The sequence below is a fragment of the Corythoichthys intestinalis genome, chromosome 5, assembly GCF_030265065.1.
Source record: "Corythoichthys intestinalis isolate RoL2023-P3 chromosome 5, ASM3026506v1, whole genome shotgun sequence".
In the NCBI taxonomy this organism is placed as follows: Eukaryota; Metazoa; Chordata; class Actinopteri; order Syngnathiformes; family Syngnathidae; genus Corythoichthys; species Corythoichthys intestinalis.
The window spans coordinates 59,729,070-59,749,416 of NC_080399.1; the positions used below are offsets into that span (position 1 = coordinate 59,729,070).

General features: G+C 38.6%; 1 protein-coding gene across 3 annotated transcripts in view; it reads right to left on the reverse strand.

The window, feature by feature from the left end:
• Positions 1-7,171: 7,171 nt before the first annotated feature.
• Positions 7,172-20,347, reverse strand: part of LOC130915929 (cytosolic carboxypeptidase 4) — a 105,342-nt gene continuing 92,166 nt past the window's right edge. The window contains exons 22-25 of one of the 3 annotated variants that reach the window (XM_057836179.1): positions 19,681-19,743; positions 17,128-17,241; positions 12,571-12,725; positions 7,172-8,921 (exon numbers count right to left, since the gene is read on the reverse strand). In XM_057836179.1, the coding sequence (XP_057692162.1) occupies positions 8,753-8,921; positions 12,571-12,725; positions 17,128-17,241; positions 19,681-19,743 (501 nt within the window). In that variant the 3' untranslated portion in view covers positions 7,172-8,752. Of the gene's footprint in view, positions 8,922-12,570; positions 12,726-12,855; positions 13,092-16,951; positions 17,058-17,127; positions 17,242-19,680; positions 19,744-20,347 lie in introns of those variants that run through there. The other 2 variants (XM_057836182.1, XM_057836181.1) reach the window with 2 other exon arrangements.

The following is a 20,347-nucleotide window of genomic DNA, read 5'->3' on the forward strand; positions in this document are numbered from 1 at the left end:
GAATCTGGTGGAGCCAAAAATGAAGCCTAGAATGTGTCAGACAATCTCAAGTCAAACAAGATTCGGCATTAGTTGATCAGCAAAGTCATGAAAGCACAACAGTTCTCCAGAGTCCAAACCTTATAAGGACATCAATCAATTGGAAAAAGTTGCATGTTCTTTTCATTAATTTTGGATAACGCTTATCCTCACGAATGTACTTGAGCCAGCCAACTATGGACAGGTACACCATGAACTGGTGATCTGATTGGACACTCAAAATTGCCCCCGGATAGAGTCTGGCACCCCTGTGACCCTTCTGAGGATAAGCAGTACAGATGTTGAATGGATAGATGAACAAAATTTATTTGAGTTAGAACCCTATAATTGGTAAGGCTGAATTCATTCATGAATTCCTTCTGTTTCATGCATAAAATCAGGTACTGCATATGCAATATTTGTATACTGATAATGCCACAACATTGTCACATGCATCTCACGAAGTAATATGTTGTAAGAAATTTGTCTCAATCTGGGCACTGCATAATCTAGGTACTGCACATGCAATATTTGTATACAGACAGTGCAAAAACCCGATCAAAGTGCACACATGCAGGACGTTCCGCTAATTTAAAAAAAAAAAAAAAATTGCCTATTGTATCTCATATATATTATTATCCTTGGCGACCTTTATGTCAGGGAGTTCCAACAAGAAATTATAGTCACTTTCAGCCCTGACTTCTACTAGTACTACTACTAGTACATAAAAGTACTGTGTATATTTTTGTTGTTGTATGTGATGTTGTATTTTCTATATTAGACATTTGTAGATTATTTTGAGTGTATTTTGTCTGTATACAATAATAATAATAAATAATAAAAAAGTAATAAGCCTACGTATCTTATGCTATATGGTTTATTAGTTTTTCAACAGTCTTAATTAGGAAATGGTCAGCAGATCGGGCATCAAGCATTTTTGGGCGAAAATTTCGGTCAAAGAAATCCCGACCTGATTGCAAATATGCACCGTATTCTTTTCGCTGAATACGTTTTTAATTGTACTTCAGCACATTTTATTACCTTTATTTGAGTTATATTGCTTCAAAGTAACGCTACTCTTACTTGAGTAAAGGTTTTGGGTACTCTACCCTCCTCTGCTGATTGGTTGACTGGGGAACCAAATACAAAACAAGAGAGGGGCAATAACAAGAATGAAACTAAATCAAAAAACATTCAACAAACACAAACCATGGCAAAGTGGATAGAAGAGAGCATGGAAAATTACAAAAAATATATAACTGTGATTTCAAACAATAAAAAAACACACACATTCTTGTGCACAAAAGGAATGTACTCACACACTCAAAACATGCCTTTCCCATTATGTTCTTGGAATTGTGGCTCAAATCTAATGTCATACTGCTCTTCATTTTAGTGCTCTATGCTGAAAACTCAAATGATGCTCCCCAGCCCACCTTGATTTTTCGATATTTTGACAAAAGTCACAAAAAAATACAACATCACAATAGTTTTGTCTTAAGTCATTAAACATTTTTAACAATTAAGTTAGAGCAAAACCACTTAAACAATTAATATTTTTCAACAATTAAATTAGAGCCACAGCTCTTACAGTACTAGTTAAAAATGTAAAAAATAAGTAAAGTGTTCTGAACAACAATTTAAATTATTTTATAGATAAGTATTTCATAAATACTCTAGCTGCATCAATTAGAATCTTTCATGTCTACTAGAGATATTATACAGTTTTTATTAACTATAGGAACATAGAATAAAGGAAAACATATTGATTAAAAGAACAAGAGTCATACAACAACCAGTTTTCCAAAAAAGGAAAAAAAGAAAATAATATAAAATAAAAATGCCAAACAACAATACAAGACGGGTAGTGTGCAAAACCAAAAATTATGATCTAGGCCTCCCAAATGGTTATACAAAAGTGGCGTTTCCATCATACACTTCCGATTCTGTACGGTTAAACGTGGTGACTCAGCCCCATAGGCGGAGATTGAGGAGAGGCAAAGGGGGCAGTGCCCCCCTCCCTCCGGTGGCAGATCAATGGCTTTGCATGCTTTGGCATATATTAATTTAAAGGGGAAGTTCAGAATTTTTTACATAAGGCTTAACTTCGAGTTAGCGGGGTGTTTAATTAGTCGGTGGAATTGATTTCAACAAATTCTGTGCAGTTTGTTAGTTATTTGTTAGTTTCTCGGCTCCAAGGCGGCTAAGCCAGTGTGAGTCCATGGTGCCATCTGAGCATACCAATAAAAAACAACATATGCAAGCACAAGAATCACAAATAACCCATGCAATCAATAGTGTTGGCTATGTTTTCAGGATAAAGTTATGAAAACTTAACACGCTTAATTGCAGGTGGGAGACGACCATGAGGAAAGCCCCGCACTCGATGGCTTGACACCATCATGGATTACCTCAAACAACACGGAGTTACCTTGAAGGATGCAAATCTGCTGGCACAAGACCACCAGTACTTGAGGGACCTAGCTCACCTGGTCAGCTGTACGCAATGGGACGGGAAACCAGCCCCAACGCAAGAGCAATGATGATGATGAAAACTCGAAGAATAAGCCTAATGTAAAAAATTCTGAGCATTCCCTTTAAATTAAAGACTTAGTCATTAAAATGTTGTCTATAAAAATTGTAAAGCAATAAAACAAACAACACAAATGAATGAAATGAACAAGAATCCGACCAAGTATTTCATATTATTTTTCAAACAGATCATGTGACTAGCACCTTAGAGATGGTCTTTTGCTTTGCTTAGCCAAAACTACACATGAGGAGGCAAGATGGATATTTAGAATTTCTTTAAACCTAAGCTTTCAAAAGCTTCAACGACAACTGAGCTTGACCTGAGGGTTAAATACAAACAGCATCATGAAATACTGTACATATGGTAAGTTTTTGCTGACACTGCGTTTCAGGGTCATCAACATGTCACGCCCACACACAAAAGTCAAACTTCGCATATGCTCAGCCAATGCTACAGAGCAGAGTTTAACTTCCCACCCAGCTAAAACGTATTCTGTGCCTCTATTGTCAGTCAATCATCTTCTTCTTCTACTAATTAATTCTGACAGGCTAAACACATGCAAAGCGCTATGCTGCCATATTATGTCATATTGTTTGATAGAGAATAGAAAATTTTAAATCTACCAAAGGCAATTTTGAGATAAATTTCAAAAATACCCTTTTATGACACCTATTCCTAAATCTAAAAGCACTTCTAAACAGAATTCCTCTTTTAGCAGAATATAGCACACAATGTCAATACTGTCAAAAATTATTGTGCTGTTCAAGTTCCCAAGTTCTTCCTGTAAATATAAGTACATTTAAGTATTTTAAGTTCTGTCATTTCATTTGCTATGTGACCACAAGGCTTGGAAGGAAGGGTCTCATACTATTATCAATTTACTTTTAACTTGAACGGTCTTTCAATTCATTCATTTGGTTTCAGCCGAGAGTTATGTTGAATGCTGTACAAATAAAAAATGCTAAAGGAGCCCCTCCCCTTTAACTTTTGTGGCAGTTCATATGGAGTACATTTTATTAATCAACCACGGAGATCCCTCGTTTTTCGCTGTTAATGGGGACCAGATCCCGCCACGATTAGTGAAAAACAGCGAAGTAGCGCCAAAAAAAAAAAAAAAAAAAATTGGGGGGGTTCAATGCATTTATTCAGATTTAGCATTAAAGACATGTTTTGTCACTTTTTTCCCAAAGTATAATTAAAAATTATATCTATCTATCTATCTATCTATCTATCTATCTATCTATCTATCTATCTATCTATCTATCTATCTATCTATCTATCTATCTATCTATCTATCTATCTATCTATCTATCTATCTATCTATCTATCTATCTATCTATCTATCTATCTATCTATCTATCTATCTATCTATCTATCTATATTTCTATCTATCTATCTATCTATCGACCTATCTACAGTACATTGCAAAAGTATTCGGCCCCCTTGAATCTTGCAACCTTTCGCCACATTTCAGGCTTCAAACATAAAGATATGAAATTTATTTTTTTTAGTCAAGAATAAACAATGAGTGGGACACAATCGTGAAGTGGAACAACATTTATTGGATAATTTAAACTTTTTTAGCAAATAAAAAACTGAAAAGTGGGCGTGCAATATTATTCGGCCCCTTTACTTTCAGTGCAGCAAACTCACTCCAGAAGTTCAGTGAGGATCTCTGAATGATCCAATGTTGTCCTAAATGACCGATGATGATAAATAGAATCCACCTGTGTGTAATCAAGTCTCCGTATAAATGCACCTGCTCTGTGATAGTCTCAGGGTTCTGTTTAAAGTGCAGAGAGCATTATGAAAACCAAGGAACACACCAGGCAGGTCCGAGATACTGTTGTGGAGAAGTTTAAAGCCGGATTTGGATACAAAAAGATTTCCCAAGCTTTAAACATCTCAAGGAGTACTGTGCAAGCCATCATATTGAAATGGAAGGAGCATCAGACCACTGCAAATCTACCAAGACCCGGCCGTCCTTCCAAACTTTCTTCTCAAACAAGGAGAAAACTGATCAGAGATGCAGCCAAGAGGCCCATGATCACTCTGGATGAACTGCAGAGATCTACAGCTGAGGTGGGAGAGTCTGTCCATAGGACAACAATCAGTCGTACACTGCACAAATATGGCCTTTAGGGAAGAGTGGCAAGAAGAAAGCCATTTCTCAAAGATATCCATAAAAAGTCTCGTTTAAAGTTGCCACAAGCCACCTGGGAGACACACCAAACATGTGGAAGAAGGTGCTCTGGTCAGATGAAACCAAAATTGAACTTTTTGGCCACAATGCAAAACGATATGTTTGGCGTAAAAGCAACACAGCTCATCACCCTGAACACACCATCCCCACTGTCAAACATGGTGGTGGCAGCATCATGGTTTGGGCCTGCTTTTCTTCAGCAGGGACAGGGAAGATGGTTAAAATTGACGGGAAGATGGATGCAGCCAAATACAGGAAAGTTCTGGAAGAAAACCTGTTGGTATCTGCACTGAGCTCGAGCTGTTTTGCAAGGAAGAATGGGCAAGAATGTCAGATTCTCGATGTGCAAAACTGATAGAAAAATACCCCAAGCGACTTGCAGCTGTAATTGGAGCAAAAGGTGGCGCTACAAAGTATTAACGCAAGGGGGCCGAATAACATTGCACGCCCCACTTTTCAGTTTTTTGTTAAAAAAGTTTAAATTATCCAATAAATTTTGTTCCACTTCACGATTGTGTCCCACTTGTTGTTGATTGTTGACAAAAAATTAAAATTTTATATCTTTATGTTTGAAGATAATTTAAACTTTTTTAACAAATAAAAATCAAATAAAGGTCTGATGCTCCTTCCATTTCAATATGATGGCTTGCACAGTACTCCTTGAGATGTTTAAAGCTTGGGAAATCTTTTTGTATCCAAATCCAGCTTTAAACTTCTCCACAACAGTATCTCGGACCTGCCTGGTGTGTTCCTTGGTTTTCATAATGCTCTCTGCACTTTAAACAGAACCCTGAGACTATCACAGAGCAGGTGCATTTATACGGAGACTTGATTACACACAGGTGGATTCTATTTATCATCATCGGTCATTTAGGACAACATTGGATCATTCAGAGATCCTCACTGAACTTCTGGAGTGAGTTTGCTGCACTGAAAGTAAAGGGGCCGAATAATATTGCACGCCCCACTTTTCAGTTTTTTATTTGTTAAAAAAGTTTAAATTATCCAATAAATGTTGTTCCACTTCACGATTGTGTCCCACTTGTTGTTGATTCTTGACAAAAAAATTAAATTTCATATCTTTATGTTTGAAGCCTGAAATGTGGCGAAAGGTTGCAAGATTCAAGGGGGCCGAATACTTTTGCAAGGCACTCTATCTATCTATCTATCTATCTATCTATCTATCTATCTATCTATCTATCTATCTATCTATCTATCTATCTATCTATCTATCTATCTATCTATCTATCTATCTATCTATCTATCTATCTATCTATCTATCTATCTATCTATCTATAGATATAGATATATATACATATATATGGCGGAAGACACAGACAAGGCTGAAAAAAGCAGTTTCTGCTATTGCACCCCTTTAAAATAAACTGCTGTATTTTAAGCCAAAAGAACTGTTGTGTTTGATAGAACAATGTCTTTATGCTGTCATAGCAGATTCATGGCACAATAACCCCCCGAACTATTTTTAATTTGTCCGTTTTACCATGGAAACCCTCGTTTACAGACGTCCGCAACCACTTTTGTTTCAACCTAGCCATTAAAAGAAGGTAAGTCATCATTTTTATTATTCGAAATGTCCTTGATTTCAGCTTAGAATCATTAATTGATATCTAATATTGAGTTAAAAAAAAAAAAAAAAAGGACTTTAAAAAATTATTCACTCGCATATTTTAAACTTTTAAACAAATGACGACACAATGAAAAAACTGGCGTCTGCAAAAAAGTCACGGATATCTACCTCATAACTATCGCTTAATTGTATTTTTTTTTGTTACTGTCGCATTTTCCCCAATATTTTAGGTGATAAATAATTGACCCAGACAAAGAAAAATTGAAAAAAAAAAAAATCATTTAAAAGGGTAAATATATGAAAGCGAAAATCTCAATTACTCCTTGATGTCTGCGATTTCTGCATCTCGACCCTTGTTATATTACCATGTTTCACCCATATAATCCCTAAAAAATCCAGCTGTGTCTTGACACTCGGTGATATATGCTACATGGACAATTTTTCGGTCGAAAAGACGTAAGTACGCGATCATATCTTGTTAAAATCATGGCGTCTTTATTTCTGCTCTCGCGTGCTCTCACCTCCAGTTAGGGTTTTGCTGTTTAATTTTTTTTTTTTTTCTAAATGCCCTCCCGTTCAAAATTTTTCCTCCCCCAGAAAATTGAGATTTTAAGCTTTCCAATGATGTATCACACATGCATGTAGGACAATTTTGAAATTTGGCCAAGTTGGGGGTCTCAGAGCGGAACATCAAGTCACCTGAGTGTTTTCCGCCATGTACACATTTAGACATATATACAGTGGGGAGAACAAGTATTTGATACACTGCCAATGGGTTGGCAGTGTATCAAATACTTGTTCTCCCCACTGTATATATACTATATCGTAATAAATGGTTTTCAAGCACTTGAAATGCAATAATCAAGATAAGTTTTAAACATGTTACTGTCCCACCAAATTATTTTTAAACAACAATTAAGTACTGTACTGTAGTCGAAAAATGCTTGGCTTTATTAAATGCTTCTGTTACCTCCCTTGCTGTGACTCTTGGATTGACATGTGGAAATTACAAACTGTTTAAAATCACTTTTAACATTTGGTTTATTGCCGCGATCACAAAACGTCCGGCTGCCTCGAACGTCGCCACACACATACACACATTAGTCCAGCGCCCCCACCCCACCCCCGCAATGCGCACACAGAGCCTCGCACCAAATCCTCTCGCATATACACAATGAGTTGCCAAAATAACTGTTTAACAGGATAAACGATGATTCACGTGCGGCGCTTCAGAAGCGTGTGACTCTGAAAAGATCAAACACAATAATCTGTCAATATCGTTAACTTTAATAAGCAACTCCAGTGCACGTGCACTGCTTGCCTGGGGAAACAAAGTGCAGGGAGAGAGGGAGCGAGGGCGACAATGAGACTGACTACACGGTCGGCGTGGGACAGCTCATCTTAATTTTCTTTTTTTTAATTGAAAAATATCCGCGATTGACTGAGGGTGCGAAGTTTGAAGCACGAAGTAGCGAGGGATCACTGTTACACGTTTGGGCTTACCCACATTAAACCGTCTGCTATTTATGTGGTATGAAAGGATTTATTCTTGAGCATTTAAAAAGAAAAAAATTGCTGCACTTATTTTTGCTTTGTTTTTTGTGGCAAGCACTGTACTGGCTTTTAGTGATTAATATTGTTGAAGAAGCAGCTCTTCCTGCCTAGGAGAAAATGAGTACGCGCATGCTTCGTCCATTGTCATCCAAACCTCGCTTTAATTAACAACGTCTCTTCATTCTGTCACGGCAAACGAGCAACCACTTCCTCCCAGATCTCACCAATCAGGCTTAGTCAAGCTGCGGCTTCCCGATTATCCTTTATGTCTTTCTTAGTCCGACTTTTTTGTTCAATTCCCCTTAGGTACAGGTTTAAGGGTCACTATTTATTTTTCATTACAAATCTTCATGTACTATATACTTAATTGTAATATTGAGATCAAGTCTTATTCTTGCTAGAAATAAACAGCAAATTCAAAAAAACAAAACTTTCCTTTGAAAACTGAGCATAATAGCTAAAAAACTTGTGTTACTGAGAAAGAAGATATCCCTACAAATCTAATGTAGATCAATAAATATGACAATGACCATTAATATAAGAAACAAAAATGATTTAAATATTTAAAGGGGCAAAGGCCACAGACCACAAGTGAGTACAATAATGGAGACATGATGACAGTATCCAGTTAAGAGTTATTCACTTGGGTCACGTCAAAATATCAAATTCGATTCTAAAAACTGAGAATCCTTATTGACTAACGAAAGGTAAGATGCATTTGATAGTGCTCTAAAACTGCAGATCATCTCAGGTCGGTGAAGGTCACATGAGGGCAGTTGTTTCATCTAGATTCAGTGGTCATCTGTGCTATCTAAGTTGACAGAGCAGGTGAATTAACTGTTGTAAATGACGAACACTATCTTGAGATTTTTTGCTTTGCTGTTTGTCCGTCAGCACCACCGTCTGCATTGTTGTTAGCCATGCATCCATTAATATCCAATTCCAAGTTGTTGCCTTTGAGACCAAGACATGGCGTGGAATATTCAATTTCTTCAACACACGGGGGCTCATCATCTTCAAAGCAGCTGTATGGGACACAAAACAGAAGTTCATTACCTGTCAAAGAAAAGGCATTTGGAAAAAAAAAAAACTGATTTTTAATCAATGAGGACAAAGGTTATTATCCTTACCTAAAACAAACTAAATGAAGAAAACGAAAACTTAAATGTTCTTTCATTAACTAAAATAAATAAAAACTAGAACATAGAATTCATAATGATATTGACGGGACACGGGGCGCGGGGCCGATTAATAGGGGGCCTGCATTGTTGGCATGGCCGTCATAGCTGACCGAGTGGAATCACAGACAAAGAGCTTTTTTCTGTGAAAATTCTTGTGAATAAATGCTTAAATCCGTTATATTCTTTATAGATATGGACGTAAAAAGTCTCGATTCTTGGTTAAAAGCAAAAAAACGGGCAGTTAGAATTTATTTTACATAATATGCGGAATGTGCTGCTAGTCTTTAAGCCACTGTGGCGCCTTATCACCACTAAGAGCTTTTTACATTGAAAATTCTTGTGAATCAATGCTTAAATCCCTGAATTCTTTATAGATATGGTAACAAAATAGTCTTGATTCTTGGTTAAAAGCAATAAAAAAAAACCATGCAGTTAGCATTTATTCTACGTAAATATGTCAAAGTACGATGCTAGTCTGTTGTCAATGTGGCGGCCACCATATGTAAACAGAGCTTTTCCGGTGAAAATTGTTGTGAATAAATGCTTAAATCTCTGAATTCTTTATAGATATGGACATAAAACAGTCTCGATTCTTGGTTAAAAGCAAAAAAACGTGCAGTTAGCATTTATTTTATGTGAATATGTCAAAGTATAATGCTAGACTATCAGTCAATGTGGCGGTGCCATATGTAAACAGAGCTCTTCCAGTGAAAATCCTTATGAATAAATGCTTAAATCCCGGAATTCTATATAGATATGGACGTAAAACAGTCTCGATTCTTGGTTAAAAGCAAAAAAACTGCAGATAGCAGACCAGTGTTTTTCAACCGGTGTGCCGCGGCACACTAGTGTGCCGTGAGAGATTGTCAAGTGTGCTGTGAGAAATTATCCAATATCGCTTTTTTTTTTTTTTTTTTTTTTTACGTCGTCGGGTGGAGTTGCAGTAGGAAGGAAGGAGGAGGTAAAAAGTTGCTGTCGTGTGCAGATGGGCGAGGTATTGCTCTTGTCGCGTTGAATAACTGCTCAGATTTCTAGCCATCAGCTACCTTGCTGTCCGCGACAATGCGGACCCTAGCACGTCTACTGTACATCATTTGATTACACTCGTCAAGAGTCAATATTCACGAAAGTGTCCTTTCCATTTTGAAAATGTGTTTTATTCCAACACATTGTCAAGGGCAGCAAGGTGGCTGACGGCTAGAAATCTGACCAGTTCTTGAGCACGACACAAGCAGCTATCCTAAACATCATCCCCAAACGAAACACTTGTCGCTTCAAAACAAGTCGATGGACTATTTTGTTCGCCTTTGTAAAAACACAGAGAAACAGGCAACTTTTTTCAGAAAAGCTACAAAGGTAAATGAGAAAGCCCCCAAAGCCAGTTAGTTTCTTGTTGCTGAACTTGTTGCTAAATCCAAAGACCCACATTGTAGCAGAGACCTTAATACTACCTGCCTTCAAAGCTATTGTCAGCGATCTGCTTGGCCCTGATGCGCTTAAAGACATTGCTAAAGTCCGTCTGTCTGATAATTCTGAGCTTTTTAAGCCTAACTGCTATAAGAAATAAAAACAGAGACTGAGAGCTTTTGATGATGATTCCTGCCAGGACATCATCTTTGGGTTCATCTAAACAGGCTCAAGTTTCACACTGAGTATGTCTAAATAATGAGACACTAATTTTATACATCAACATACCTTACAGGCTGTAATTTTAGAACATTTTTGGTTTGTGGTGTGCCGCGAGATTTTTTCCAATGTAAAAATTTGCGGTGACTCAGAAAACATTGAAAAATACTGTGTTAGACAATGTGGCGGCAGCCTTACAACAAAGAGCTTTTTACATTAAAAATTCTTGTGAAAAAATGAAAAATATAATCATAACCTTGATTCCTTGAAAAAAATCTTTCCTGAAGCAATCCTTCCTGTTTGCAGCTTTCGTACTTTTTCAACATAAATCTGGCATTGGATCGCTGCATGTGTCACTGCGACTGACTGCGAATAACTGAACCGGATTGTGGGATGGCCCCCTTACTTGAAGGCGTGGCGCAGTGAATCTGACCCATCAATATCATTATGAAGTCTATAACTAGAATTAAAATACAAAATGATAACTAATTGAAAACGTATTGTGTGTCCACAAGACTAACTAAATCATATTGAAATTGGAGACAAAAAAACCCTTCGCTTTCATTCAGTGTTTTTTTTTTGGCAGCCCTTCTAATTATCGTCTTGTCTTTTGGACGATAAAACTTATTAGTCTTGGTCATATTTTAGTCATCTCAAAATGTGTTTGTCTTCGTCTAGTTTTGTTGATGAAATCTCAAGACTAATTTCGTCTAGTTTTGTGAGAGAATTTATTCATGCTTAAAACACAACCATTATATATTATATGTTGAAGGCTTTTGTTATGCTTGCATGAGAACATTATAGCATAGAGTATCATTGTTAGAATAATCTGATGTAATCTTTTTGAGTGGGCCTTCTCATAGCCTTGACGATTGTAGACAGAGTCAATATGCCCAAATATGGACTGTCATGTTTGCAAAATGCCCTGAATGAGTACAATATAGCAACTGTGGCTTATCAAACTTCTTCCTGGCCACAGCTTGTGAATCAAGGTTACAGCTTAAGGTAGTTTTCCCCTATGAGAGATGTTTTTTCTGTAACTTGAGATGTTTTTACTAACTTTCGATTTCGTTTCTATGGTGTCAACCCATAAATAGAGGCATGTCCTGTATCTCTCTTTTGTCCACATGCGGAGAGGCACTTTGTGCATTATTCCGTGTCTGTACCCAAGAGCTCTTGTACTAAACCTTTGAAGAAAATCAATCCATGGTTGTGGTCGTATTTATTTCTGTAATCTAGCTATCTAGGTAACATTTGTCTCGGAGTTCAAACTTTAGCTTCCCTGACAAGTTTTAGTTGACGTTGACTAAAAATGTTTTCGTCTGTCAAATTGAAAATTTTTACTTTTGAAATAAATAAATAATGGTTTCCAACTATTTCGAATGAACATTGACAGACGAGGACGTATGTGATAATACACACTCAACAGGTAAACAGTACATTATTTTCAATTAATTATACCCACCTGGACCCTATGATGTATGTGAAAAAAAGTTCCCCAAGTTGTTGTTGTTGCTAAATACAAAAAGTCCCACACTGTGGAAGAGACATTAATTCAACCTCCCTGCAAAGCAAATGTCAGCGAGATTCCTGCCATGATATCAGCTTTGTGTTCATCTAAACAGGCTCAAGTTCCACATAAGTATAAATATTGAGAAATTATTTTAAAATTAAGTAGAGTGTACAGAAGTAATTTTGGAACATTTTTGGTTTCTGGTGTGCCGCAAGAGTTTTTCCAAACGAAAAAACGTCCCGTGACCAAATTTTGAGAATTTTGGCATGTGCGCCGTTTCGTCATGTGAACTCTATAGTGTAGAAATTACGGTAATTTGTTTTTTTTTCCAAACATGATGATACAGTATCTTACTTGTGTGACTTATGGTCAATGATGTCATGTCCCAGATGAATGTGGTTGATCAAACTCCTGCCATAAAGGGCCCTTGTATCTGTAGTCAAGGAGAGCAGACTCTGGCAAAATTTCATTCCCATTTCTTCCAGCTCTGTGGTTCTTATTTGAAGACCCTATTCACATACACATAATAAGGGAGGAAGAGAAACAAAGTGTGAATCGGCAGCTAAGAGTGTTGTTAATAACGCCATTAGAGTAAAACAGCGTTTCTAACGGTGTTATTTCTTTAAGTAGTGAGTAAACTAATGAATTACTTTTTCCATCTTTGCAACGCCGTTACCATTACTGAAGATGTGAAGGGGTGCGTAACTACAATTTGGTTAAATGAAGCGCGAGTTGTCGACAGTTGATTTTGTCACATATCAGTTCCCTTGTGATAGCAGAGCGGGAGTGGGGAGGATGGAAGGGGATGGCGATGCCATTGCAAACGCGATGTCACCAGGGTGCCCAGGGTGTCACCTGCTGTCTCATCGCACGCTCTGGTAAACACAACAAGACAGCGATCATGGGGAAAGGGCAGGGAATTTCAAAGGTAGTATTCTCAAACTTGGATTCTCTTCAGTATTTAATATTGTTGCTTGACAGAATATTTATGGACAGTGTTATGCTTATTGTGCAGTAGGCCATACAGTTTCAGAGATTTGCACAGGTCAATGGTCAGTTTACACTTGTGTTTTCTTAACAGACTAATATATTTGATCCAAATAAATACCAACTGTTCTAAAATACTGTATATACAGTGCCCTCCATAATTATTGGCACCCCTGAAAAAGATGTGTTTTTAAGCTTCTAATATATTTTTTTTTAACTCAAATAATATGGGACCTTAATGGAAAAAAAGAGAAAAATCCAACCTTCAATACAAGTGCATTCATTCAGTGGGGAAAAAATCCCACATAGAGAAAAAAATTATTTGACATCAAATAATGTGTGTCACAATTATTAGCACCCCTGGTGTTAATACTTTGTGCAACCCCCTTTTGCCAACAAAACAAGGTCTGGGGACTGAGATGGCCATGGGAGGTTGCCTGGCACGGCCAGACTGTTCTCCCTGTATTTTTCAAACACTGAGAGAAAAGTCTGGGACCCAGCCCATTAACGGCCTCTCGAGCAGGTACAAAATCAATCGACAAATCAGATTTGTTTATTTGCGTGACGTGTGCTTAACGAGTCGTCGCCACAACAACACAGATGGTGAACAGGAGAGCCGAGAATATGTTCCAATCCACGGTAAAATCAGTTTTAAATTACCAAAAACACATCAACACGAGTCATTGACAACAGTCTGTCTCGCGCTAGCCATGTTGAATAAACTCCGCTCTCCTCGTATGTTTACTTCCGCGTCCAAGTCCCTCGTCCTGCCCTCGTCGTTTTACTAACGTCACGTCTGCCCGTCGCTGATTGGTCCACTCCGCTGTCTGTTTGCTGGGGCTTGCTCCGCCCTGGAAATTGTATCCGCTGAATGGTGGCCAGACTCAATAGCTGGAACAGCGGTGAGTCTGGTGTACCAGGAACATGGGAGGAGCTTGATTTTGTGGCTGGTGAGCCATTTCTGTGTAGATTTGGCCATATGTTTAGGGTCATTGCCTTGCTGAAAGACCCAGTGATGACCCATCTACAGCTTTCGGGCAGAGGGCAACAGATTTTGATTTCAAATGTCCTGGTATTTCAAAGCATTCATGATGCCATGCACCCTGACAAGGTTCCCAGGACCTTTGGAAGCGAAACAGCCCCACAGCATCACTGACCCACCCCCATACGTCACTGTGGGTATGAGGTGCTTTTCAGCATGCGCATCTTTCGTGGCACGCCAGACCCACTTAGAGTGTTTGTTGCCAAAAAGCTCAATCTTGGTTTCACACAAAAATACACACGGTCCCAGGCTTCAACTGGGATACTGTGCTTTGGTCAGATGTTGCTTTTTGGCAATAAAAGTGGGCCGGACAAACGTATTGGCACCCTCAGCCTAATACTTGGTGGCACAACCTTTACACAAAATAACTGCGAACAACCACTTCTGGTATCCATCAATGAGTTTCTCACAATTCTTTGCTGGAATTTTAGGCCATTCTTCTATGGCCAACTGCTCCAGGTCTCTAAGATTTGAAGGGTGCCTTCTCCAAACTGCCATTTTCAGATCTCTCCACAGGTGTTCTATGGGATTCAAGTCTGGACTCATTGCTGTTCTCCATTGCTTTCTCTCAAACCATTTTCTATTGGTTTTTGAAGTGTGTTTTGGGTCATTGTCCTGCTGGAAGACCCATGACCTCTGAGGGAGACCCAGCTTTCTCACACTACATTATGCTGAAAATTTGTTGGTAGTCCTCAGACTTCATAATGCAATGCACACGGTCAAGTAGTCTAGTGCCAGAGGCAGCAAGGAACCCCAAAACATTAGGGAACCTCCGCCATGTTTGACTGTGGGGACCTTGTTCTTTTCTTTGAAGGCCTCATTTTTCCCCCCATGTAAATTCTTTGTTGATGCCTTTTCCCACAAAGCTCTACTATTGTCTCATCTGACCAGAGAACATTCTTCCAAAATGTTTTTGGCTTTCTCAGGTAGGTTTTGGCAAACTCCAGCCTGGCTTTTTTATATGTCTCTGGGTCAGAAGTGGGGTCTTCCTGGATATCCTTCCATAGAGTTTTTCATTTTTTTCATTCAGACGCCGATGGATAGTACAGGTTGACACTGTTGTACACTCTGGCTGCAGGACAGCTTGAACTTGTTTAGATGTTAGTCGAGGTTCTTTATCCACCATCCACACAACCTTTGTTAAAATCTACCTTCAATTTTTTAGATTCTGGGGAGGTTAGGCACAGCGCCATGGGCTTTACACTTATTGATGATACTGCGCACGGTAGACACAGGAACATTCAGGTCTTTGGAGATGGACCTGTAGCCTTGAGTTTGCTCATGCTTCCTCACAATTTTGCTTCTCAAGTCCTAAGACAGTTCTTCGGTCTTCTTTCTTTTCTCCATGCTCAATGTGGTGCACACAAGGACACAGGACTCAACTTTTATCCATTTTACCTGGCTGCAAGTGTGATTTAGTTATTACCACCGCCTTTTATGTGCCACAGGTAAGTAACAGGTGCTGTTAATTACACAAATTAGGGAAGCATCACATAATTTTTCAAAAGCGGCCTATACTTTTGTCCGGCCCATTTTTGGAGTTTTGTGTAAAATGATAATGTTTTTTTTTTTTTCCATTCTCTTTTGTGTTTTTTCATTGCAAGCAAAATAAATGAAGATATTACTACCAAAGCATTTGTAATTGCAATCATTTTCTGGGAGAAATTGAGCATTATCTGACAGAATTGCAGGGGTGCCAGTACTTTTGGCCAGGAGTGTATGTAAATACTTGTCTGTTTTTGCAGTTACTGATAATAACAGTATATCACAGAATGACTGGGGAAAGAAAGGTTCAGAGAGACATCACGATGCTAGATGCCTACCACTATTGTCTTCCCTTCGTCAAGTGTCGAGTTGCCAATCGGCATCAGCACCAACACCTGCTGTGACGATTAAAACGTTGTCATCTGACGCCTCTGGTTCTAACACGTAGGGATTAATTGTACATAATCTTTCCTGTGAGACTTTGCCATCGTTAGCGTCACGAAACAGCGATCCTGAGTGGTTACTTTCGGCGGAACTATCACTGATATTGTTGCTGCTGTTATGCTCGCTGTGGAATAGTCTTCTGTTGCATTCAGGAATTTATGTCACGCTTCCGGGCTTGGGAAGGGACAATTAACGGAGTGCAAAAAAATCATTCATTCATTCATTCATTTTCCATGCCGCTATTTTCCTCACAAGGGTCGCGGAGGTGCTGGAGCCTATCCCAGCTAACTATGGGCAGTAGGCAGGGTACACCCTGAACTGGTTGCCAGCCAATCGCAGGGCACAAGGAGACATACAACCATTCGCGCACACACTCATACCTACGGTCAATTTAGAGTGTTCAATCAGCCTACCATGCATGTCTTTGGGATGTGGGAGGAAACCGGAGTTCCCGGAGAAAACCCACGCAGGCACGGGGAGAACATGCAAACTCCACACAGGAAGGCCGAAGCCCGGGATCGAACCCTTGATGTCAGAACTGTGAGGCGGACGTGCTAACCACTCAGCCACCGTGCCGCGCAAAAAAATCAGGGATGTGTTAAATGGTCCTCAAGGGCCGTAGTAGGTCCTGGTCTTTTTGTTCCAGCTGATCCAGCACAGACAGTTTAACCAATGAAGTTTCTGCTGAAACAAGAAGCCCCTGACTGCGATCAACTGTTTGAGCTTGCAAGATACCAAAAGGTTTCATCTTGATAGGTTGGAACAGAAACCCGCACCCACTGCGACCCTTTGTGGAACATTTTACCCACCCCTGGTGTAGATTCTCGTCGAGTATAATTGCCAAAACACGCCACTAGATGTCCAAAACAGGTTCTCGTTGAGCCTGAAAAACCTTTGTACATTTAATATTATGAATACTGAGATCAAAGTTAAGAAATTTCAATTTGACAAACCTTATATATTCCCTGATCAAATCCATTGTAAGTGCTTTCCATGGTATAACTTCTCAGCACGCCCAATTCTTTCCAGACAACAATTCTGGCAGTGGCGGAACGGGACTTCTCCACCTGAGAATATAGATATAAGTGAAAAACAAACAAACAAATTGAACAATATTTTTGCAAGATAATTTCAATATATGATTTAAGGGCCGTTTTCATGGTGAACAAGTCAAATTTCATGTTTACATTTACATGGTTCCGTCTACATTCCAGTCATGTCACAATTCCGCGTGTAAATGATGTAGTATCGATGCCAGGCCCTAGGGGGCAGTGCAGTTTTACAAGACGACAGCCAATGATGCACTTCCTTGACAACAACTTCCTCAGCTCGGAAGACAACATGCCCGCCCACTCGAAGTAATGGCGTGCACGCAGTCTTTTCTTTTGCTTCAAAAGGCACAAAAAGGCGAACATAAAACATATTTAAAATAAAAATATCATAAAAACAGTAAATTAAAGCCGACAATCCTCCGCGTTTGCTGATTTGAATGTTTAGTAGCGGCGACTGCGCATGGCCAAAGTAACGTGTGCGAAAGCTGGCGTCATCGGAGCGAGAGCGTTCCATTCATATGATTGCGGCGCAATCCCTGGATGTACTGTATGTACATAAGAACCTGCCGTGGGTTAAAAGTCTACAAAGACCTGCTCGAAACCCTTTAGTATAATTTTTAATCAGTGAGGCCAAAATTAATTAAAATTTTATCCACTTTATCATAGTGTAACAAGTCATAGAAAACCACACGTACACATGTACTGTCCAAAAGTATTGGCAACCCAGCAGTTCTGTCAGATAATGCTCAGTTTCTCCCAGAAAATGATTGCAATTACAAATGCTTTGGTAGTTATATCTTCATTTTGCTTGCAATTAAAAAACACAAAAGAAAACCATTAAAAAAAATCATTATCATTTTACACAAAACTCTTATATCTCAATACTCTAACCCTTGGCACCTTTGGAAAAATCATGTGATGCTTCCCTAATTTGTATAATTAACAGCACCTATTACTTACCTGTGGCACATAACGGGGGTGGCAATAACTAAATCACAATTGCAGCCAGTTAAAATAGATTAAAGTTGACTCAACCTCTGTCTTGTGTCCTTGTGTGTACCACATTGAGCGTGGAGAAAAGAAAGAAGACCAAAGAACTGTCTGAGGACTTGAGAAGCAATATTGTAAGGAAGCATGGGCAATCTCAAGGCCACAAGTCCATCTCCAAAGACCTGAATGTTCCTATGTGTACTGTGCGCAGTGTCATCAATAAGTGTAAAGCCCATGGCACTGTGTTTAACCTCCCTAGATGTGGACAGAGAAGAAAAATTGAGGAGAGATTTCAACGAAAGATTGTGCGGACGTTGGCTAAAGAACCTCGACTAACATCCAAACAAGTTCAAGCTGTGCTGCAGTCCGAGGGTACAACAGTGTCAACCTGTACTATCCGTTGGTGTCTGAATGAAAAGGGACTCTATGGCTCTGACCCAGACACATATAAAAAAGCCAGGCTGGAGTTTGCCAAAACTTACCTGAGAAAGGCTAAAACGTTTTGGAAGAATGTTCTTTGGTCAGATGAGACAAAGTAGAGCTATTTTGGGAAAAGGCATTAACATAAAGTTTACAAGAAAAAAAAACGAGGCCTTCAAAGAAAAGAACATGGTCCCCACAGTCAAAAATGTTGGAGGTTCCCTGATGTTTTGGGGTTGCTTTGCTTCCTCTGGCACTATACTGCTTGACTGCGTGCATGGCATTATGAAGTCTGGAGACTACCAACAAATTTTGTAGGATAATGTTGGGCCAAGTGTGCGAAAGCTGGGTTTCCGAGCTACTTTATTTATTTATTTATTTTTTGATTGAAAATTTTACAAACTTCATTAAAACGAAAACATTAAGAGGGGTTTTAATATAAAATTTCTATAACTTGTACTAACATTTATCTTTTAAGAACTACAAGTCTTTCTATCTGTAGATCGCTTTAACAGAATGTTAATAATATTAATACTATCTTGTTGATTTATTGTTATAATAAACAAATACAGTACAGTATGTTGAATGTATATATCTGTCTTGTGTCTTTCCATCTTTCCATTCCAACAATAAGTTACTGAAAAATATGGCATATTTTATAGATGGTTTGAATTGCGATTAATTACGATTAATTAATTTTTAAGCTGTGATTAACTCAATTAAACATGTTCATAGTTTGACAGCCCTATTAAAATGATAATGATTTATTTTTTTCCCCCCATTCTCTTTTGTGTTTTTTCATTGCATGCAAAATAAATGGAGATGTTAATACCAAAGCATTTGCAATTGAAATCATTTTCTGGGAGAAATGAAGCATTATCTGACAAAATTGCAGGGGTGCCACTACTTTTGGCCAGCCCCGTAAGTCTGTAACGTATACGACTGATGGGTTTGTAAGTCAGAGGGGGAAGTTCTTTTTTCTGTTTTTTGATTAGACTGACAAATGAAAAAACATGAAACCATCAAATAAATCATTATTTTTACCATGTAGTTGCAGCTGTTGAACGAAAAGGCTGGTGCAATACAATCCAAGTTCTTTGCAATAGTCTAAAAAAAGAGAAAGTGAAAAGAACAAAATTGTTTAGTCACAGCATCAGTGGCCTTTTATGGATGACTAATGTCAAATTTTATTCCCCCCCCCCCCCCCAAACCCCCCCACCCCCACCCCGATGCTTCATGCAATAGATGTGTCAAAATCTGTGTGTGACCTGGTTGAAGTTGAAATGAGCTGATTTTAAGTCTATGACAAGGTGACGTCACACCGTCACATTATGCAAATTCCTGTTTATGTTGTGGTTGCTACACATCCACTCGCCAACGACTAGTCAGAGGGAAAAGTTTTAAACATCAAATGGTCAAAATCGATTCATTCATCCATATGTTGATGAGAATACACTGTTTGCAGAGGCAACTATGATGGTACTTCAAGATATGAAATTAATTAGTTCCAGTGTGGCTTTTGCATCAAAATGTTTTCACATAATGAACTGCGTTTTACATCTAAATTGCCTAATTCATTCCAAGCACGACTAAACACACCACATTAAGTTTTATAATGTGGGTAAAACCAGATTGAAATACAAAAAAAAAACCTAATCAAATTCCATGTCTTATAAGATGATGGACAAATATATTACAGAGAACTGGTAGT